General features: G+C 37.2%; 4 protein-coding genes across 4 annotated transcripts; 3 read left to right on the forward strand and 1 right to left on the reverse strand.

Annotated features, from left to right (window-relative positions):
• Window positions 1-58: 58 nt before the first annotated feature.
• Window positions 59-4132, reverse strand: LOC114540699 (metabotropic glutamate receptor 7-like). Its single transcript, XM_028560822.1, has one exon. It carries the CDS (start codon window positions 3534-3536, stop codon window positions 177-179), a length of 3360 nt encoding a protein of 1119 aa, XP_028416623.1. The 5' UTR covers window positions 3537-4132; the 3' UTR covers window positions 59-176.
• A 1495-nt stretch (window positions 4133-5627) lies between these two features.
• Window positions 5628-10713, forward strand: LOC114540718 (ras-related protein Rab-18-B-like). The gene is made up of 8 exons (XM_028560845.1): window positions 5628-6157; window positions 6824-6989; window positions 7830-7885; window positions 8133-8194; window positions 8742-8814; window positions 9020-9138; window positions 9474-9599; window positions 10153-10713. The coding sequence occupies exons 2-8, from the start codon at window positions 6922-6924 to the stop codon at window positions 10267-10269; spliced, it is 621 nt and encodes a 206-aa protein (XP_028416646.1). The 5' UTR covers window positions 5628-6157; window positions 6824-6921; the 3' UTR covers window positions 10270-10713.
• A 669-nt stretch (window positions 10714-11382) lies between these two features.
• On the forward strand, window positions 11383-15139 carry LOC114540707 (steryl-sulfatase-like). The gene is made up of 3 exons (XM_028560832.1): window positions 11383-11832; window positions 13045-13749; window positions 14169-15139. Exons 1-3 carry the CDS (start codon window positions 11427-11429, stop codon window positions 14780-14782), a joined length of 1725 nt encoding a protein of 574 aa, XP_028416633.1. The 5' UTR covers window positions 11383-11426; the 3' UTR covers window positions 14783-15139.
• A 685-nt stretch (window positions 15140-15824) lies between these two features.
• Window positions 15825-20604, forward strand: LOC114540705 (RNA 3'-terminal phosphate cyclase-like). Its single transcript, XM_028560831.1, has 11 exons — window positions 15825-16215; window positions 16449-16621; window positions 16917-17158; window positions 17561-17699; window positions 17989-18047; window positions 18546-18687; window positions 18841-18965; window positions 19061-19119; window positions 19315-19409; window positions 19582-19686; window positions 20012-20604. The coding sequence occupies exons 1-11, from the start codon at window positions 15927-15929 to the stop codon at window positions 20099-20101; spliced, it is 1518 nt and encodes a 505-aa protein (XP_028416632.1). The 5' UTR covers window positions 15825-15926; the 3' UTR covers window positions 20102-20604.
• The last annotated feature ends 26 nt before the right edge of the window (window positions 20605-20630 follow it).

Here is a 20630-nt window from a genome sequence, read left to right on the forward strand (position 1 = left end):
ACGTTATTCTTCGAATTATTTACCGTACGAGAATCACTTCGTACCGTACGAATACGATAGTCATGCATATTTATTTTTTCATCAACAATCAGTCAGGTGCCCTTACTACATCGGCGCACTCTGATCATGAACAATGCATCACGATTGTGAAAGGCGTCAACCAGCCAACCAACCAGCTACAATACAGTTTCTCTGTCATATCCATCTCTTTGACTGAGCGTTATGGGTTTAGTTACACCATCATGTTTCAAATTGAATTGTAAGAAATCATTTTCTGTCCTCTCTGGTTCGTCAGTTCTTTCACCAAATGGACTCGTGTCAAAAATCGTTAGCTCTCCATTATTCGAAACCTCAGATGATTTGTCTGAAATGTTTCCACGTTTTGGGGATATATCACTATTTTGGACCCGTAAATCTTTCAACAAATTAGTCAATTCATCGTTTTCATCTGCGGCCATATTGCCATCTGGTAGTTTGTTCGGTCTCTTTTGGGCGCTACCTCTTATAGTATGAGTTTTAGTATTTGTTTCATCATCTAAGATTACCTCGAAATCGCCAGTAGTCCTGAAGACTGGTGATTCGGTATTCGTGACGTTGTTGTATTTACCTTCATGTATGCAGAAATCATTACTATCCTGTTCCGCCTCTAATTTAACAATGATTGGAGGAATTTCTAAGCCTTTCCCTAAATCAATTGTGTTCACAAGATCAGTGACTGCAAAGAAACTAGTTTGTGTCCCCTTAGAAAAAAATTTTCGCGAACGGTTAGCAGTGGAAGCCTGGTAATGTCTTGTGGACATTACATCGAAGCTCTGCGAACGTTTTCTTTTAAAGTCATCAGTGTCGACGCTCAAAAACTGATCATTGGAAGGATTCGCTGTTCGAAATGTTACAGAGGAACCACGCCTGAGCGATGTCGCGGAGCTTGACACGTTACCATTGGGGACACCGAATGAATAGCGGCGGACTTCCGCTTCGAATTCTTCCTTCCTGTTCAGGTGCGCACGGAAGAGCAGGACGAAAACTTTAGGACCAAATAACGGCACTAAGATCATTAAACTGGAGATGATCATTGCAAAGCAGTTGATTTTCACATCGTATTCAAGCGAAGCGCCGTATTGTGCACACATGAAAACGACCCAAACGATATTGAATGTGAACATGCTCAAACCGATGTGCCGAACCTCGTTAAAATTCTTCGGCAATTTACGACCTTTGACGGCCAGAACCGTGCACACGACACTCAGGAATATCAGTAAAAGGTGAGAGCCGCTGTACCAATATTTATTGAAATCACACACCAGATACCGTTTGGTCGGACGTATTGTTACTGTTTTTACCCCGGGCGGGTTCACGCCCACCCAGAGCAAGCAGTACGTCAGCTCCGCAAACGTCAGCGCAATTGTCAACACGATTTGGTATTTATTCTTCAGAAGCCAACGCCTTTGGTTCTTGAACTCGAAGAGCATAACAATTCGCAGAGTTCGGAATAACATCGCAGAAAGGGCCAAGGCGCAACCGATGCAAAACATCATTTGACTTATGATACATTTAAATGATGTCGGCTTACCTGCAAACGCAAACGGCACAAGAAACGTGAGGAAAAGACCAATACCCAGCAGCAGACTTAGCTCCCTGTTGGACGATTTTACAACGGGCGTGTTAACAAATCGCGCAAACAACATGGCGACAAACATTAGAATGAACACAGATATTAATGCCATAATCACGATAGAAATCGTCCAAAAGCTGTGCCAATCCAGGTATTCGAGGGGAACAAAGACACACGCGGTTTGGTTTTCGTTTGGCGTGTGGTTTTCGGGACAAAGGACGCATTTTGACGTCCCGGTTCTGTTACTTATAGTTCCAACATGACATCGTTGACAGGTCCAGCAACACTGCGGATCAGTTTTCGACGCGAGTTTATACCACCCTGCGCGGCATGGAACGGAGCAAACCCCATTAGGGGGTTGTCTAAGTTTTGTATTCCACCAAATCCTCTTAAAATCTTCAATTTCCAGATATTCTCCATTCCATATTCCGACATTTTTTACCGACAAACCAGGACGAATGTTCACTAAATTGAATTTGCCAGTCACATCCCCGTTTTCATCAAACGTGATGTTTTCACCATCGTATTTCTGAAACGTCATTTCTCGCAATGTTTCCAGCAACTTTTTTGGGCTTAGCGAAGAAATGTGTTTCTTCTCGTGGAACTTTCGAAGTCCATTCGCTACAGCAAACACGGCGTTGATAATACTACTGACATAATGAAACCTTGTGAAATTTTGTCTCTTCAAGTGCTGTTTTTCAATATTGCAGAACTTCTCCGCTTTTCTTGAATACAGGAAAGTTCTATTCCCATACCTATGATCACTTTTTGGCAGTACGCAATTAAATATATGCTCCCAAGTTTCGTTAAACCACGGGTTCCAATAATTTTTGTTCGGCTTCAAATTAAGAAAATAATCTTCAAATCTCTTTACCTTCTTGTATTGATGTGCCAAGCCCAGTGCTCCAGCGATGACCTTTGAGAATTTCAAATCATTAATGGCTCTCGACCATGAATCACTCGCTATCAACGTTTTGTTCAGATGACCAACGTGTAACATCGCAAGGAGCATCGTTTTAACGTCAGGCTCGGGAAGTAAAATCACAACAATTTCTATGTTCGTTTTCGAATTCAAGCTTCTGACAATAGATTTTGCATCTTCCAAGTTAACATGGAATGGCACCAAGTGCTCGTAGGCAATGCAAATTCCCTTGCGTTTAGCTGATGACGTAAAAGAGTCCGCTAACGGCCGCCCGTAATCTCCGTCCGAAACCAAAATTCCCACATACTTCCAAGAAAACGTTTCGAACATTGCAACAAGACCCTCCACCTGATACGTATCAGGAGGAACAGTGCGGAGGAAGGAAGGAAAACGCATTTTTTCGCTGAGATATCTCGAAGTGGAAGCAAAACCGATTTGAGGAATGTTGAAAGCACTTAATACTCTATTGACAGCAACTGTTATCTCGCTGTTTCCAGCACCCACGACGGCTATCAAACTATTACTTGATTGTTTGTAGTCGCGTGTAGAATACGATAACGTTGAGTCGTTACTGTCATTCATGTACTTGTTATTTCTTTCAGCATATACCGTTGCCTCGAAGACGATGTCAAGCGTGTGGCGCTGCGCGACAATGACAGAATTACAAGTGTCCCGTATTTCATATCCAAGCGTGATTCCTTCCGGAAGCAATTTTCTATGCTTAACCTCTCGCAGGGCGAAAATAATAGCTTCCACTAGCATAATACCGTCAACATATATTCCTGAGCACAGCCCTGCTTTAGAAATGTGAATTGGCAGCATTGCCCCAAGTTTAAAGTCTCCATTTAATCTGGCGATTTGTCGACGGCGACGTTGTAGAATCTTGTCGCGAGGCTGTGACGAATATTCTTTCGGTTTTCTATTGTGAGGATCTGGCGTGTAACCTTGTACCGTAGCACGCAAACACACTATAGCCACGAAAACAATCCAGACTTTTTTCATCCTCTTTAGTACGAGAGCGCGTTAATTAGGATAAATATAGCCCTTTTCGAGGCCCTTTTCACCGACCAAATTTATACAAGTTTATAGTCGTCCGAAATAGAACAAGACACGCTTTGAAACGCCAGATGTATATAGACCCCTACGATCAAACTCATTATAGCCATAATATACGTCAACTGTTTAGTGATTAATATGTCACTGTGTTTATAATTAAGCGATATGAAATAAGATAACGTGTCTGTGTTTTGAAACTGTACCGCGGGCATGTGGTTTAATATCTGTCAATTACACGATTTTTTCAGTTTTGCAGGCTTACAGAGCCGAGTTACCCTGTAAAAGGCTGCAATACATTCAGTCTCAAGGAATTTTGTCAAGTCTCAAGAAACCTTTGACAATTAATGACAGTGTCAGTATGTTAATTATGTCAGCATATCACATCAGCTAATGTTAGTATATAGTTGTAGCCTGCGTGCACTGAGAGACTGCACGCAGGCTAATATAGTTGATGTTGAAAATTGAAATTTAACAACAGTTCTTGAAAAAAAACCTAACATGGATGAGGATATTCAGAATAATTATATTTCTGTTCATAATTCAAAACTTTTCTCTTCACCCTCGATAAATGATTAGATTTAGAAATACAGTGGGACTTCCACAGTTCCACAGGTAATATAGTCATTATTTTATTTTCGAATTTTCTACAGGAAATAACGGCTTGAAACAGCTTGGGTGCTAATCTATTGTGAATTTTTTCGGGATTCTTAAAAACGAATTAAGCGTTGGTGATTTATTATCAGTTCCACGTCACTAATCTCGGTTGAATTTGCCTCGTGTCATTTAAGGCCTGCTTAGTTGTTGATTTTGTAATACCTTTGCAGAGAATAATGGGATCTACTGGAAAAACCGAAAACTGCATATCAGCAGGCAAGACAAAACCTACATGTAGTCATTAATAAAAGATATCATTCATTCTTCAAAAACATGTTTACCTAATATTAATACAGGGGAAGACAAATACAAATACAGCTTTATTCACCTGAATGCGGTGAGCACGTCAATAAGTTTAGTACTCTCAGCGGGAAAGATACGTAATTAAGGTGGTTTTGCCCCCAACATGCGGCTAGATTGTCCTTGGTTGCATAATTTATGATGCTGGTTGAAAACTGCAGTTTGAGCAAAGAATAGTCAAACGTAATTTCATTGGAATGATTTCGATTTCTCTCCACGATTTGTCAGGCTCTATCACACACAGCTAGATTACAAACAATTCACGAGTTTTTTACTGAATGCTGCACTTTTTAGCTTTTCAACATTGACAAGACAAACTGATAATTCAACAATTCTGACGATTCATGAAACATTGAATTGCCAATTATTGACATTATATCTGTGTAATAGCATGATTGCCTCAATTTCCATTGTCATAGTAGGTTGATTAATAACTGGTTTACCTAATTAGAATTCATCTTACTCAAATTGAAAGGTCTTATTAGAACTAAGTTTAATTTACTCATATTGACCAATCAAACTTACAACTATAATCATTTATAAACTTATGTACTGTGTACAGTTCTTAACTCTTGCATATTTTTTTCCAGTTTCCTTGGTGCCAAAATTGGCGATCCTGTATACCGCAAGGTATTACCCACTGATTACTCCCCCCCCCCAACTCCCAATGATGGCTCTGATCGACTTTTAGTTTTGTACAAATTCAATGAATTTAAATAGCAACTGTTCAGCCGCTCAATACTAAATGGCTCGATTTATCTTTTTATGTGATGAATTGTGAACAAGCTGCTGCCCTTTCTAAAGTTAATCTTTTCATGTCATGAATTATCAAATGCATGAATGTTACTTCCCAGTGGCAGTGCTCATTCACTAATATTTAATTCGCTTATACTGATTGTATTTAAAAGATTTACAACCGTTAACCTGTTATAGGAACGGAAAATGACGATCTTAGGAACTCCATTTTTTTGTATGCTTTACGTTATTCAAATATGAAAATGAAGAGAATTTATTTCAACCCTTCATCGTGCGCACTTGAAAAACGGGCCGTATTTACAATTGAGGATAAATTGGATCGACTTCACACTTTCGGTATCTTGTAATGGGTATGGATGTTGATCGACTGAATAAATAATGTTAAGATTAGATGTAGCTCGAGCGAAACAGAACCGCAATGAAATGAGAACCTTAAGAAAAAACGTAACTTTTATCTTTACACAATATTGTTGCAGACATAACAACCGACCCAAAAACATAAATAACGTCCCACAAAACTGATTAGCATCCTAAGTAACATGCTTGTTTAACTTATCTAAGAGATCATTAATCTTTAATTTAATTGAATACACGTCTGTGAAAAACTTCCATAAAGACTGTCAATTACTCCTTATCATTTCTTTGATCCTCGTAAAGACGTCATCAATTATCAATACATTTCTGAGTGGCCACTCCTCAGTCGCGAAATACATCCTCGAATCCAGGCCTTTTCCGCATTGTTGAACGTAGTACTTGGAGGACCTGGGTATGATGAGATCGCCGAATAAAAGCCATGTATGTTGGCAGCGATTGGCTTAGACTTAGATATTGAAAGCGTGCTTGGTTCATGGGATCGGGTAAGCAACAGTGTATGGCCAGTCTCCTACGGCTACAGGCTTGTATATATCAGTGATTAGGCTGGGGGAGTGCCTAGCTTCAGCCTTCAGCTACTGACTCGTGTAATCGCCCATAGTGTACCTAAGAAAAAGTGAAAAGTTAACGGCTATCATTGCGGCAGCATGGTCCAGTATTCAAGGTTGTCCAGATATGTCATCAGAACATATATTTTTCCTGGGTACGAAGATAAGATGTTGTTCAATTCAATACATAGCTATAATACGAACTTTTAATTTTTAAAGTGGGGACGATAAAGCAAAAATTTGAGATGTTATAATGAGGTTACGCGGTAACCAAGCGGATATAGCGAGGCATGAGCACGCAAGGAAGCCAATAGCGTATTTAACGCCAGCAAGAGAAGTAGTCCACGAGTTGGAAAAAAAATTTTTTCGGGTCACGGTGCACCCCGGCCTTTCAAACGCAAAGCACGGTTAGGTTACCTCCACTGAACAGTTGGTTTAGTGTGATAAGGTGCAGACTTCGGGTGGTATGATCGGGTGGTATATGAACATTCAAAGAGATGTAAAATAACGCTGCTGTTCAGAGTTCAGAGGAAGAAATTCGCGTCACAACCACCCATTCCTTTCACCCATGTTTGATTCGAACTGTTCCTCTTTGTATTTTAGATTATGTGAAGTAAACTTGGCTTCTTACTCCGCTGGTAATTCGTGGATTCAAGATGACGTAATTTTGGCATTCCAAAAAAACAACAACAAAACAAAAGATGGATGCTGATGTTTTGGCTACTTTAAAGATTTTAATCATAGGAGAAAGTGGTGTCGGAAAATCCAGGTTATTTAAGATTATTATTCTTGGTTGTGGATTTTATTGGTTATTAGATTGTCCCGGTATTCCTATTTAATAGAATTGATAATTTTACCAAAATGTAAACGTATTCACACCAGTTGTGTGAATAGAAATTTTCATTTTGGCATGTGTTTCCAAGTATAAGTATTAACTGGATGTACTATATATATTTTACCGTACATCCAACTGATATAAAACATCCAACTGTTATAAAGGGCAATGAAACTTAGAAATTAGTGTACATGCTACATATAACGAAGAAATTAGTGTACATACTATAATATAAATTATAACGCACGGTATCGTGTACATGCCACATACCTTGTTGGGATTGTTCAGAATTGTTGGGTATAAATATTATCATGTATAAATATTTTATTGCTTTTGAATTGAAGCATTAGATAAGTGAGACAAACTGTTGAAGAGTAGTTATCTTTCAGTGGTGCTGGGAGTAGATTTTAGATTTTAGAAGCTGGTAGTAAGAGTGGAAATCCTGGGCCTTGACCCCTCAAAAAATTTCTAACAGCACCCCTGTTATCTTTCAGAAACGTTATACACTCTAGCTATATGAGTATATTTCTCTTCCACTTTTTGCTATTGCAGTTATATATATACTCTTCTATTTGAGTTCCATTTTTTGCTATTTCAGTTATATACTCTTCTATTTGAGTATAAAAGTGTGGAGAAATTATCCTCTGACTTTGCATGTAAAACACATGGGTCTAGAATCTATCCTCTTTGCAAACATCAAACAGCTAGCAATGGTTTGGGCTATCCTATTAGTTTGAGAGCCATGACATACCTGATTGAACTATTTTTATTTAGCTTACTCCTACGATTTGTGGATGATACCTTTGACCCAGATTTAGGAGCCACTATCGGTAAGGATCAAGCACTATATATTAGCTCATTTGATTTTTCATTGTTGGCAATGAGACATTCGCAGCAGCAATTCTCATTTCCCTTAGCTCCCTTCAACCAGGAAGATCCCCTCCCAACTTTGACAGCACCATAAATTAACCAATTAATCATACATTTGTAAATTCTAAAAGTGTGAAATACTACTTAAATAGACAATATTTATGTCCATACAAGAATATTACATAACTCTATTAAATATCTTAACAGGAGTAGATTTCAAAATCAAGACTATTACAATAGATGATAACAGAGTGAAACTAGCTATTTGGGTTTGTATTGTTTTGCATTTTACTTTAGTCAATGCACCAAATAGTAAATCACAGCCAGCAGTTATATATGCATAAGCAGGCTTCTTAAAGAAATGATTGAGTTCTGCAGTCCTCAGATATTGTCCCTCATTTAGTAGTGGGAGAGCTTGAATAAAAAAGACAAGCATTATGAAGTTTAAAATGATATGTAAATACAGTTCTAACAAGATAATAAAGAGAAGTGATAATGTGTACAAATGATTTGGGGGCTGATTATTGTCTCCCATGATATAATACCATTTGCATCTTTTTAAATATTTCTAGCACTAAAAAAGAGACTGCAGCTTAATTAACATTAAAATTACATAGTTAGCCTAACTTGCCTGAAGCTTTTTGCTGTCCAAATAATCACTGTTTGTGGATAGATCATTCTCTAGCAGTGGAAAAAATAGCAGGCCACAGGAAATTTTTAAAGAATTTTTTCGTCAGAAAGATAAAAGAGGAAGGAAGGAGAAAGAAAGAAAGGCACCTCTGCTACTGGATTCTACCAAAATTCCTTATCATTTAGGATACTGCAGGACAAGAAAGGTTTAGAACTTTAACCCCTAGCTATTATCGTGGTGCACAAGGGTGTATATTAGGTAAGATTGAAACACTTTATTGATCTTAGTATTACCTTGGTAAATATATTGATAATAATAGTTACTCTGACAACTGCATAGCAGTATTTTTTCAGTGTGTTTCTAATATAAGTTGAGTGTTTTTGCCAAATTATGTTGTGAGCATATCAGTCAAAAATTTTTTCCAAAATTTTCCTGGCAAATGTGATTTTACTCTCATCTTTAGTGTACGATACAAGCAACCGAGACTCGTTTAACAAGTTAGAAGAATGGTTGAATGAAGTTGAAGTATATTCTACAAAACGTGACATTATCAAAATGCTAGTAGGAAATAAAATAGACAAGGTAAGCACGTAGAGTAGAGTATTACTATATACTCTACCTCAGACTACCTGTATAATTGCTATTGGAACTAAGTGTTAGTTTAGATCCAAATTTTCCACGATGTAGAATTTGGAGTGTTGTGTTCGAATAGTGTATGCAATAGTCAATATAATCCAACTATACGCACATGAACCGGGAAATCGTGGGATATGATGATGGTCCCCCCATAATACCCACTGCTCTCTGTACAGCGGTATAGTACCTGTTCCTGTGACAGGATAAACGTAATATCTTATCTCAGTTTGTTTATTAAACTATGCATTGTCAAAGGTTGCTATTTCTTTCAACGAATACAGGATAATCGTGAAGTTGATCGCCAAGAAGGAATGACGTTTGCAAGAAGGAACAAAATGTTATTTATAGAATGCAGTGCAAAGACAAAAGACGGTGTACAGTACGCATTTGAAGAGCTTGTCGAAAAGGTCAGTTTCTTGAATTATGAAAATATTGTTACTACACTTACTGTACTGTATGAAAATCGCAGAACATACTATACTTAGGTCGCATTACAGTAATAGTAGAAATTCAGTTCCTGAAGAGCGAACACTTTAGAAATTACGAAATCGTTCATAATGGTGGACTCATCTTCGTATTTTTTCAATGGTGATCCAGAATCATGTCAAATGCACCATTAAAGGCTAGTTTCCACTCAGGAAAAATCTCCTTTGGATCGGAACAGGAAAATTTCCTTTGTCGGTGAGTTATCAGGCGGCGTTTATACAAAGGAAACTTTCCTGTCTTGTCCTGTCCGATCCAAAGGAGAAATCTTCTGAGTGGAAACTGGCCTTAAGGCTTGAGTTAACAAACCGTAAATTTTGCAGTTAGCTATATGGTAATAATTATATATATCGTTCATCGTTGTTCGCCTTGCAAACGTACACGATTATTAGAGATAACTTTTGTTGCCATCCGCCTCTTTTTCAATCATTGCTCTGCCGGTTCTTTATATCTCAATTCTGACGTGTGTTTTTTAAGATAATCCAAACACCGGGATTATGGGAGAAAGACAGCCAGACGTCAGGAAGTGTTGATCTATCGAACACTGGTAGTTCAGTCGTGCAGGGGTGTAGTGGATATTGTTCTCTGACGTAATTTATTGATAATATATAACCCAATTTTATGCAAAAATATTAACCAATACCAGATACGCCCCTCTTCCCTGGATTTGTGCCTGAGTTGGCGAATGGCACATTTCAATGTTGGATAGTCATATAAATATAGATAGGTGGGATATTCAATGCATTTTGTGCAATATAATTTATATTAATATGCAACTAAAAACTAATTAGTGGTATCAGTGCTGGCTGGGCAGGGTTTCTCAAGGTGTTTTTTCTTCCTGTAGTCTTCAACCAAAAAGTTTCCGCGATTGCGAACGCTTGCAAATTTAAAACTGTGTAGACCTTCCTATCGACCTAAAAGTACATTTATTGTTGATCGCCTATTTCGAGTGGCTATTTTGTAGTATGTTTATAATTGTAAACTCAAAAAGATCTGAGTTATAGAATATCGGTAGAGTGTAATGTAATATCTGTACAGAAATATATCATTAAAATTTTGTCTTAGTTTTAACTTTCCACGTTGAATTTAATTTTCGCCTGTGAGCTCGCTGTTTTTTTCTTTTCGTCATCCATGCATCATGGAATCATGACACAGCTAGGTCTTGTGGCTTATGTAGTCATCATGATTCATGAATAGCCAAATAAATGTATCGACAGAGTCGTATGCAGAAATTTACTTTTATCATATTTTTATTTGTATCATGCATTATTGGAATATCCAGCTGTATTTCTTGCTATATCTTGTTATGTGTTTTAATATCTAATCAGTATTTAATGCCCGAAGTTACGACGTATAGTAGGTAGTCTAGTTACATTACTTCTATACGAAATTTAATGCCGGCAGTTAGATTGATCATAGTTAACTATGGATTGATTGATTTCATATGAACTCCCAAGCGGTGAGGGAATATGATAGTCTTGATTGAGGAAATTATATTGTGCTGGGCGAGTTTCGCGGCCACTTGATAATTGTGTAAGAAATGTTATTGTAAATGGCTACTGAAGTTGATCGAGAAATTTTATCATTGCAGCAGATAAACCATTATTCGCTATGCAGTCAAATGCTATAAATAAACTGTAATTTGATACGTCGATATTTATTAGCGATGCCGCATGGCTATTGCGCAAGTTGCCTGAACTGCCTATAATTACTTGAAACCGTCTGGCAGCATTTGTATTTAATGGTCCAGTATGATTCAAAATCATACGTTTCGAATTCTTTCTTTATTGCTTTTACTGAGCCATGGTTTGGTGTCAGCAGGGCTTACTCCGGATGCCGTGAGGCCGAATTTCGTGGTATTTTTGGTAGATGATTTGGGTATTGGTGATATTGGTTGTTTTGGTAATGACACAATTAAAACACCGAACATTGATAATCTCGCATCACACGGGGCGAAATTGAATCATAATTTGGCGCCGGAGTCGATGTGTACACCAAGCCGTGCAGCAACGCTGACTGGTCGCTATGCAGTTCGTTCAGGAATGGGTTCAGGGCCAGGAGAAACCAGAGTATTCTTGAACATAGCAACGTCCGGAGGGTTGCAAAATAACGAAACAACGATCGCCGAAGTTTTGCAGGAATCTGGTTATAAAACAGGTAAAATTAAGGCATATGAATTAGGGATACAGGAATTCTATAAAATGCAGAGCAAATAGAATATTGTGCAAGGATTGACGTATACACAAAGCTGATCAATAGGGACGCAGTCTGGAATCTCGTTTGTGATTTGACGAGGTGATTCTATTTTAATTATTGCTTCCGCGAACAATTGTCGTCGCCGTGCACTAAAACTGGAGTCTGGGGCGGTGCTAGCGCCGGTAGTGCAGAGAGAGTGCAGGCTGCTGCTCAGGCACCACCCCAGCGTGAGCGCGGGTATATATATATATATATATATATATAAATATATATATATATATATATATATATATATATATATATATATTTAATATATATATATATATATATATATATATATATATATATATATATATATATATATATATATATATATATACACCCATTTGCAAAAACGTTGGCCCCAGATAGATAGATAGATAGATACTCGAAGTCTAATTAGAATTGCATATGTTGTGTAATATGATTGAAATCCCATGCAAATGTAATCATATGCAATTCTAATTAGACTTCGAGTATCTATCTATCTATCTATCTGCGGCCAACGTTTCTGCAAATGGGTGTATATATATATATATATATATATATATATATATATATATATATATTAATATATATATTGCATTCACTGTTACACGCTTATATTTCAAACTTTTAAGTTTACAAAATCAATTTAAACTTATTTATTTATTATTTATTATTACAATAGTCCCTCGCTAACCCGAACTCCCAAGGGGAAAGAAAAATTGTTCGAGTTATTGGGGGTTCGAGTTAACCGGAGTTGGTGTCAGATTATGTTTATTATAAGTAATACAATAAGATATAAAGTCCAATCGAATCATTCTTCAAGAGATATCATGCCTGCCAATATGAATGGTCACCGAGAGTGGACGACGTTTTTAAATTAAAAAGATCGAAAGAATACAAAAGGAACTAAAAAGCTAGATCAATAACGACCGTGGCACTACAGAAAATCTTTTGATTTATGACCGATTAACTTGTTGTTATTTCGATAGTTTCCAGTTGTCAAAATGCTATCTTCCCACATTTTAAAGTTTGTTGATCTATGATTCGAAACCAAAGTTCGAGTTAACCGGATATATTCGATTCAATATTCTTCACATACTCAATTTTTTTATGATTCAACGTTTTATCTGTTGTCTTATATTGTAGGTATGATTGGTAAATGGCACCTGGGATTGAACTGTATGGACGACAAAGATGGCTGCCATCACCCAATGAACAATGGATTTGATGAATTTTACGGATTACCTTTGACAAATATCCGTGCTGCTTGTGGTTCAAAAGAAGACGGTTCTAGGTTAACAGATTACATAAAGAAACTTGTAAAACCGCTTATGATAGCCAATGTAATATTTTGGATAGCTTTAATGTGGATTGGGTTTCTTTCCAGAAAAATGGCGTTTCTGCTATTCATTTTTTCATTCTTGATTCTATCCCTTCCAGTTCTATTTGGCAACTTAATTTTTACCCAGTTTATTTGTGTACTAATGCGAGGATTCGAGGTTGTCGAACAGCCACTTATTTTGGAAAACCTAACACTCAGGTTCACAGACGAAGCGAAACGGTTCATTACCACGAACAAAGCCAAACCATTTTTTCTTTTTATGTCCTACGCCAAAGTCCACACGTCGCTATTCACATCCCCACGGTTCAAAGGCCACAGTGTTCATGGTCGCTATGGTGACAATGTCGAAGAAATGGATTGGAGTGTAGGAGAGATCATTTCAAGTCTTAAAAAGGAAAATGTGTTGGATAATACATTTGTGTATTTCACATCGGATCATGGACCTTTTCTCGAAGAGAATGTTGATACTGGAGAATATTGTGGTGGGTCGAAGGGACGTTACAGAGGAGGTAAGTATGAATTGCGTGATTTTTGAGAGATAATCTCCTCACTAAACAATGTTGATAACAAATATATTTTCGTTCACTATTCCTCTTAATGCACGCAATTAGGTACAGAATTATTCTCTTATTCACAACCTATTTTTCAATGAAATGCTAGAACCTGGTTGTGAAATTGAGACGTAACTCTTTAAAAGGTCCTCGAGAAGGATGGTGATAGCTCAGTTCTTGACTGAGTTTCTCCTTCAGGTTGTTGTTAGCCCAGCCGTGTTTTTCAAATGCGCCAGGCTTGATAATAGGGTTCAAATATTTCTTCCACAACCTAATATAATTCTTCTCTCACTCATTGATGTCTCTTGTAACCAAATTATAACTTGTAGCATTATAACTGTAAATTAATAATGGAATGCTTGTTTCATTACTCTCAGGAAAAGGCCAAAGTTGGGAAGGAGGTATCCGCGTACCCACGCTCGCCATGTGGAAAGATCACATACCTGAAGGAATCACAATCAACGAACCAACAAACACAATGGATATCTTCACAACCATGATTCAGATTGCTGGTAGCAACATTCCTACCGACAGAATCATTGACAGCAAAAACATCCTTCCTTTGTTAAAGCAAGAAGAACTGGTATCACCCCACCAATTTATGTATCACTATTGTGGTACTGCCGTTCATGCGGTGAGATATAGGCCACAGACGGGAGATGTGACTTGGAAGGCACACTTCATTACACCAAACTGGGATCCGGGTACGGAAGGTTGCCAATCAACATTCGTGACATGTCTATGTTTTGGTGAGCATGTAACCCACCATAATCCTCCACTGCTTTATGATATTACTAATGACCCTTACGAGACACAGCCGCTCGACACTGCGCAATATCAAGACGTCGTCACAACGATCAAGGAAGCGATGGAAAAGCACATGCAGGGAGTTAAGGTAGTTCCAAGGCAGTTGGGTTTCCCGAATGCATGGTGGAGCCCACGTCGTCAACCTTGTTGTAATTTTCCGTACTGTTCATGTGTTGAATCTTGATTGATCTTCAGCAGAAAAGTCCTTAATGATTATAACTGTGATTAGTACTCTAGATGCAGACATGCATAATGATTATTCTTTTTCTAATTTAATACGTTTTCTTCATGTGTTGAATCTTGACTCATCTTTAGCAGAAATATTGAAGTCCTTGGTGATTATAACTGTGATTAGTACTCTAGATGCAGACATGCATAATGATTATTCTTTTTCTAATTTAATACGTTTTGTTCATGTGTTGAATCTTGATTCATCTTTAGCAGAAATATTGAAGTCCTTGGTGATTATAATCAGTGGCGTAGCCAGCCTGACGATTTAGTCATGCTATGCAAATTTTTCATTATTATCATTATTCATTTCTTCAGAAATACATTGTTTTCACAGTCAATGAACACCAAAATATTAGCATAGCATGACTAAATTGTCGGGCTGGCTACGCCACTGATTATAATTGTGATTAGTACTCTAGATGCAGACATAATTATTATTTTTCTAATTTAGTACGTAAGCTAATTAATAAAAGCCTCGCTGTTAGTGTCATTTTACTTCATTAGGATAAATATAATTTGATGGTGGCCCACAACTGACAAGTGACACGACGTCACACTTTTTGAAGCAAGTACACTCTCTTTAAACCTGAGGCCTGCGTCATATAAATAGACCTATTCCTAGGCCTGCTCCGTAGAAATAGGACTGCTCCATAGAAGTAGGCCTGCTCCAAAAGAAACGGGCTGCTCCTTTGAAGTAGGCCTTCTCCATAGAAATAGGCCTGTCCATGGAAGTAGGTCTGGCTCAACCTTGTCAGTACGAGGCCATTAATTGTCGTCACCCCTAGACGAACCATTTGTGGGATCACTAGTTCACTGCGACTGCACGAGGTTTCTTAATACTCGAAATAAATGCATTATTCTCTATGTATTGATGACCACAAAAAGTGTTAGAAAGTCAGACACAGGAAGTACTGGTATTACTGACTTTTTACTATATTACCAACAAACATACTAGTGCCCATTGCCCAAGATTCTAATGGTTGGAACTCGGAATTCAATATGGCGGCCAATTTGAAACTTCTGTGAGGAGTCCCTTCCAGTGGTCCCTTCTTCTTTAGCCGCTTGTGACATCTTATAAACGATTTTCCGAAGTTGTCATGAGTTTTCGAAGATGTTTAACCTACTCATTATTCTCGAACGAAGGTTTTAAATTTAATTTTTCCCCAAATGTGTTCAGGAAAAATAATCGCATTTATCTTCGTAAATTTGCTGCACAATACGAGCCAAAAGAACCACCAAAGACGAAGAAAGCAGCGACATTTTACGAACGTTTAGGAGTGTTACCCACTGCGACTCAAAGCGAAATCAAGAATGCCTACTATGATCTTGCATTAAAATATCACCCTGATACAAGTGATGGTGCACAGGCTGAAGCGATTTTTAGAGGTACAATATATGTTGAAGTACACTGTATGCTATCGTAAATGGTAATACGACTCTATGACTAGTTCAAGTAATTTTCATTGATACATATTTGTCGTTGAATAATACGCTTTGTGGGCATTCTGGCGCAAGCAACGTTGTCGTAGGTGTGAATCGCCTACATACTGTAGGTGTTTAATTGTGGGTTCAATTTATTTGCAATATAAAGCCAATAACGCCTGGTAAATATTTTGCAGATGTTACTGAAGCATATGGAGTGCTTGGAAATGTAGAGACAAGAAAGTTTTATGACCAAGAAATTGGTTCATACTTTATGCTACGAGGGTCTTCTAAGAAAGAGACCATACGTCCAGTTTGGAGATTAATTGACGAGCGGATTGTGAACATTGATGCAAGAAAAATCAAACAGGTTTGTTGGACGTATAACCCTCAGTTTCACACCCTCTTTTCTATTATCCCCTTGCACACTGTGCATGCAACCTTAAATTACCTATCAGTCCTATCTTTCCATAGCATTATGGTATAATAGTGTATAACACATTAAAAGAGTGCATATCAGTATATGTAATTATATTTAGTGGGTAGTATTTAACTCATTTTTTGTCCCAAAATTTATCTGTTGAAGATATTGTATATCAACATATTTGTATGTGGGATATAATTGCCTTCCATGTTTACTTGATTTTTTTTTTCAATTTTACCAGGGGAAGTCCTTTATCTGTCATGTTGCATCATTAGCCAGTATTTTGGGTGTGCCAGTTCGAGTGACAAATGTCTGTAGAAATTCGCTAATCCGTGGAATCCCAGCCAATGAAATGCGAGCTTTGATGTTACTCAGACAGATATGTAATGGCACATTATCGGGTTCCACTGGATCAACAACTCTTACTTTCTTACCTTCCGACCTCCAGTCTGGACGCTACTACATTGATGCCTACCAGTTTGGGTAACAAAATGTTTTGTTGTCTAATGAAGAATAATGCTGAGCCATGATGTAATGCATTAGAATATTATTAACAAGGAACATTATATTTTAAGACCTTATATATTATAACAAATGCATGAATAAGTACATAGGAAATGAATGAATCTAACTACTTTAGAGGAAAACAATTTCTAGTTGCTCATCAGCAATTAGAAGCAGTTGATCCACTGAGGTGCTGGCAACACCAAAGCTCAGATGCTGCATAGACACAAGAATGGCTGCTGCTTTTAAGGTAGCAGTCATTTTTGTGAGGTGCTTAAAGCACACAGAGGATCATTTACATGATACTGTACTCGCCCCTCAATACCTATCAACATTAGGTGTAGATTGATTTTGATTCTGTGAATCTTCTATATTTCCCAGAAATGTTAGTGATCTTATTCCTTATGCAATACCTTCCTTGATGTTTGTACCAGACCCCCATATTGGGCGCAGCAATGTCCTGTTTCTAAGTGGACCAACATATACTTATGATGGCTTGCATATTGATCATATAACAAAGGTAAAGTACTGTTGATTTTTTGTCATATGCATCTAGAAAAATGAGAACCAACAGAACTAGAGTTTCCAGCAGTCTGTCTCTCAAATATCTTGTACCGGTACAAATTCACTGAAATCATGCATTTAAGAATAATTTTGATATTTATATAAGGCCCATTAATACATAAGTACAGGGTGGATTTCTAAGTTGAGAAGTATTATATTGTGGTGAACCAGTATCATGTGTGGCTGTAGCTGGTCTCAGATTAATTTGTCAAAAATTTAGCAAGTATTTTCTGTTTTCGCACCAGGTATATCAGCCAATTATGAATCAGTTTGGAATATCATTTAATATTGAAGTAAAGAAAAGGTAAAAATTAACAGGTGTTTTAAAAATGAGAATGTCCATGCACACATATTGTCCATTCCCTGTATATCACTTTCATCGAATCAGTATTTTTGTAAAGATTGAACTGGAATTTTGTTCAATTTACTCCATATTATCCCGGCTTTGAGGTTTAATTTAGGTTTCGAACTTGCAAAACCAGCAATGCCTGCTTCTGCATGGTTTTGTGTGAAAGTAATATAAAATTCCATTTGAAATTCCTTCCACTTTTGAGGTGAAACCTGTAATGGAAAGTGCTTGCATATATAGATTGAAATTGAAGTTAATAAGGTCATGGCAACCAGGTGTACAGTGTATACCACCCCTATTATCACTACTTAGGCACACTGGAGTGTTGAGACATTGGAACCAACCAACATATGTAGTGATTGCCTTCATTATTTAAACCAGTGTAACAGTGATCAATGCATCTATGTAGACAATAATCCTGCTGACACCTACAATTGTTTCTACTCTATATAGAGGATATTTGCCCTATGGAAGAGGCAGTGTTGTGGTCAGATCAAATCCTGTTGAGTATATTAATAGCATAAAAATGACTGATCCCGGTGTTGTGACAAGGATCACAGGTCGAGCATTTGTTGCTGGTGACAAACCTATCAAGGTATCTCTCTATAGTCATTATGATCTACTTTATTTGCAGTCATGTATCATTAATAACTAGTGCATTACATGTTGACATAAGTTACCAACCAAGTAATCAGATTGTATAATTCACTAAAGAGATTTATATACTTGGTTTCATCTCTTCATATAGATAGCCCAGATAATGGCAAAAAAAGCTCAGGTGTCCCTGAAGCAAATATTCACTGACATTCCGATCATGATAGACTCTGTCCGCGAATCCAATAGCAGATCGGAGGGAATGGGTCAAGGGATTTTGTGAGTGAATGCAAGTGGTGAATTCATGAATTGGCATTAAGAGTTGAGCAGAGATGTTCTATGTTACATTTATGCCTCCCTTTGTCAATCTTCAGAATCGTAGCCGAAACTTCAACGTCATGTGTTTTTTCTGGTTCAGGATTGTGGAAAAAAGGTGCAGTAAAGTCTTATAACTGCATAATCCTTATGCAATTGCATTAAACTTTGATTTTAACTAAGTGTATGTTGCATGAATATATCATATCCTAGCTGAAATTTTAACTGAATTAACGTGAACTGCATGTATGTAATAATATATCCTAGTTGAAATTGTCTATTTTTAAAATCAACTGTGATAATACCATCGTAGGCGTCGGAACAGAAAGTGTTGTGGAGATCGCAATGAAAGAACTTATGGATAACATAAATTCAGGAGGTTGTGTGGACAGTTGGATGCAAGATCAGGTACGATGACTTCTCTATGATTGTCTATAACTTTTAATTATACCAGTTTATAAGTGTGCATGCATGCACGATAACAAGTGTATATATTAGTCGCAGGCAATTTTTAGATTTAAATAAATCCCAAGATTAGATTTAACCTTTCCCGTTATAGCTAAAATATTTATGCATTTAGGTCATTGTTCCAATGGCTCTGGCGAAAGGAAATTCTGTGGTCAAGACAGGACCTTTAACGTCAAAGACTAAGGCTGCACTGAGAGCTCTTAGGGAAATAACCAAGGTACAATATGTGTTGTTAGGATGCGATATTCAACAAATCATTTTGATCATACACACGTTCTAATAAAGTCATCGTCTAGCTCAGTTGAAGAAATTTGTTTTGCAAGTATTTCCGCGAAGAACGTAAGTACGTTCTGATGATTCACTCGTCTTACAAACAAATGCGCATGCATGTTTGACACGAGAATGAAGCCTCTATTTAGTGCCCTGGCTGATGATAACATGAAATCCAAATCTATAAATCCAAACCTACATGTAGGGAGAAATTTTGCATGCATGCGTACACTGCAAATATCACCATCCACTTCTTCTTTTTCATTTTGCAGGTTCGTTTTAAAATAATCAAAGAGAAATCAACACCGGAGATAAATCTCATTAAATGTAAAGGGATTGGTTACACAAACCTGTATATTTAAACAACGCGTCTACCTGCAAAGGTAAACCTGGACACAGGCATAGGCATAGCGACATGAAACGTGCATAATAGTCATCTTTGTTCTCGTTCATGCAATTTTGAGCGTCATATAAATATAAAGAAGCTGTAGAACGAGACAAACTCCGAATAAAATCCCAAGGTCGAGTTCTTCAAACACAAAAGACACAAATTTCTGGTGATATTTCAACTTCATGCAAAATTTATCATTATCATGTACATGTGAGGGAAACTGACATAAACGGTGGCACTTTAATACTTTGTAATCGACTACTGTATAATTGTTTTTAACAAGCATCCAATGAAAATTCATAATATTTACAGTGTATATTTCAACTTTCTTGTGATTATTATCACAACTATAGGACCTTTTGCATTTGGATATTTCGAAACTAAATAAAACTTCGCTCACGCCATTCGGTGCATGTCAAATATTTAATATCAACTTCATATAACAACTAGTAATTTATTGTAAATAATTATAGATACCGTAATCGACTAGTTATAATGAT

This window comes from Dendronephthya gigantea, unplaced genomic scaffold (assembly GCF_004324835.1).
Source record: "Dendronephthya gigantea isolate DGI-Jeju-01 unplaced genomic scaffold, DenGig_1.0 000248F, whole genome shotgun sequence".
Classification (NCBI taxonomy): domain Eukaryota; kingdom Metazoa; phylum Cnidaria; class Anthozoa; order Malacalcyonacea; family Nephtheidae; genus Dendronephthya; species Dendronephthya gigantea.